The 1,326-nt window shown below is 55.2% G+C and overlaps 1 protein-coding gene across 1 annotated transcript in view; it reads left to right on the top strand.

The window, feature by feature from the left end:
- Positions 1-1,326, top strand: part of GIPR (gastric inhibitory polypeptide receptor) — a 23,500-nt gene that overhangs the window by 20,530 nt on the left and 1,644 nt on the right. The window contains exons 8-9 of the mRNA XM_011963155.1: positions 1,125-1,166; positions 1,250-1,324. Coding sequence (XP_011818545.1) covers positions 1,125-1,166; positions 1,250-1,324 — 117 coding nt within the window. The remainder of the gene's footprint in view (positions 1-1,124; positions 1,167-1,249; positions 1,325-1,326) is intronic.

Genomic DNA, 1,326 nt, shown 5'->3' with positions numbered 1-1,326 from the left:
TTCAACCCCTGAGCTAGAGTGATCATGGTTCACTGCACTCCAGCGACAGAGCCAGACCCTGTCTCAAAAAACCAAAAACAGGCTGGGCGTGTTGGCTGGGCGTGTTGGCTCACGCCTGTAATCCCAGCACTTTGGGAGACTGAGGCGGGTGTATTGCCTGAGCTCAGGAGTTCGAGACCAGCCTGGGCAACATGGCAAAAATTCTGTCTCTACTAAAAATACAAAAAATTAGCCAGGCGTGGTGGCACGTGCCTGTAATCCCAGGTACTCAGGAGGCTAATTCAGGAGAATCGCTTGAACCAGGGAGGCCGATGTTCCAGTGAGCTGAGATCGCACCACTGCACTCCAGCCTGGGCGACAGAGCAAGACTCTGTCTCTCTGTCTCCAAAAAAAAGAAAAGAAAAGAAAAGAAAAACAAAAACAGCAACACAATCACCCTAAATTCTCACAACTACCACTATATTACTGCTCCATTTTCCAGATGAAGAAACTGAGCGGTTAAGCAGCTTGCCCAAATGGGAAATAAAGTGGAGAGGTGGTTTTTGAGTCTAGGGAGCCCACCTCCAGGGTCCACAATTCTTAACCCCCAGCCAGCAGTGCTCAGCTAACCTTCTGGGGCAAACAGTGGGATTGATGTGGGGGAAGCCAGGAACCAGTGAAAAGATGACCCTAATAGTTTAGGACAAAGGTGGCGGTAGCTGAGGTGTTTCAGGGCCTGGCAAAAGGCCAGAGAACAGTTACATAGGCTGGGCCTGGTGGCTCATGCCTGTAATCCCAGCACTTTGTAATCCCAGCTGAGGAGGGTGGATCACCGGAGGTCAGGAGGTGGAGACCAGCCTGGACAACAGGGTGAAACCCCGTCTCTACCAAAAATACAAAAATTAGCCGGGCGTGGTGGAGGGCGCCTGTAATCCCAGCTACTCAGGAGGCTGAAGCAGGAGAATCGCTTGAATCCGGGAGGTGGAGGTTGCAGTTTGCCGAGATCGCGCCACTGCACTCCAGCCTGGGCAACAAAAGCGAGATTGCGATTCTTTAAAAAAAATAAAATAAACAGGAAGGGGGGCGCGGAGGCGGTTACAGTCCTGCCCCCACCAGCGATGTAACCCCCGCGCCTCCTCTGGCAGGGCTTGCTGGTCAGCGTCCTCTACTGCTTCATCAACAAGGAGGTAGGAAGAGCCCCGGCCGCCGCCCCCGCCCTCTGGCGGCAGCGCCGGGTACGGCGCAGCCTCTGAGCGCCATCGTGTCGCAGGTGCAGTCGGAGATCCGCCGTGGCTGGCACCACTGCCGCCTGCGCCGCAGCCTGGGCGAGGAGCAGCGCCAGCTCCC

This window comes from Colobus angolensis, unplaced genomic scaffold (genome assembly GCF_000951035.1).
Source record: "Colobus angolensis palliatus isolate OR3802 unplaced genomic scaffold, Cang.pa_1.0 Scaffold60, whole genome shotgun sequence".
Taxonomy (NCBI): domain Eukaryota; kingdom Metazoa; phylum Chordata; class Mammalia; order Primates; family Cercopithecidae; genus Colobus; species Colobus angolensis.
Note: the sequence above shows the minus strand (reverse complement) of the source record. Positions and strands in the feature narration are given on the sequence as shown.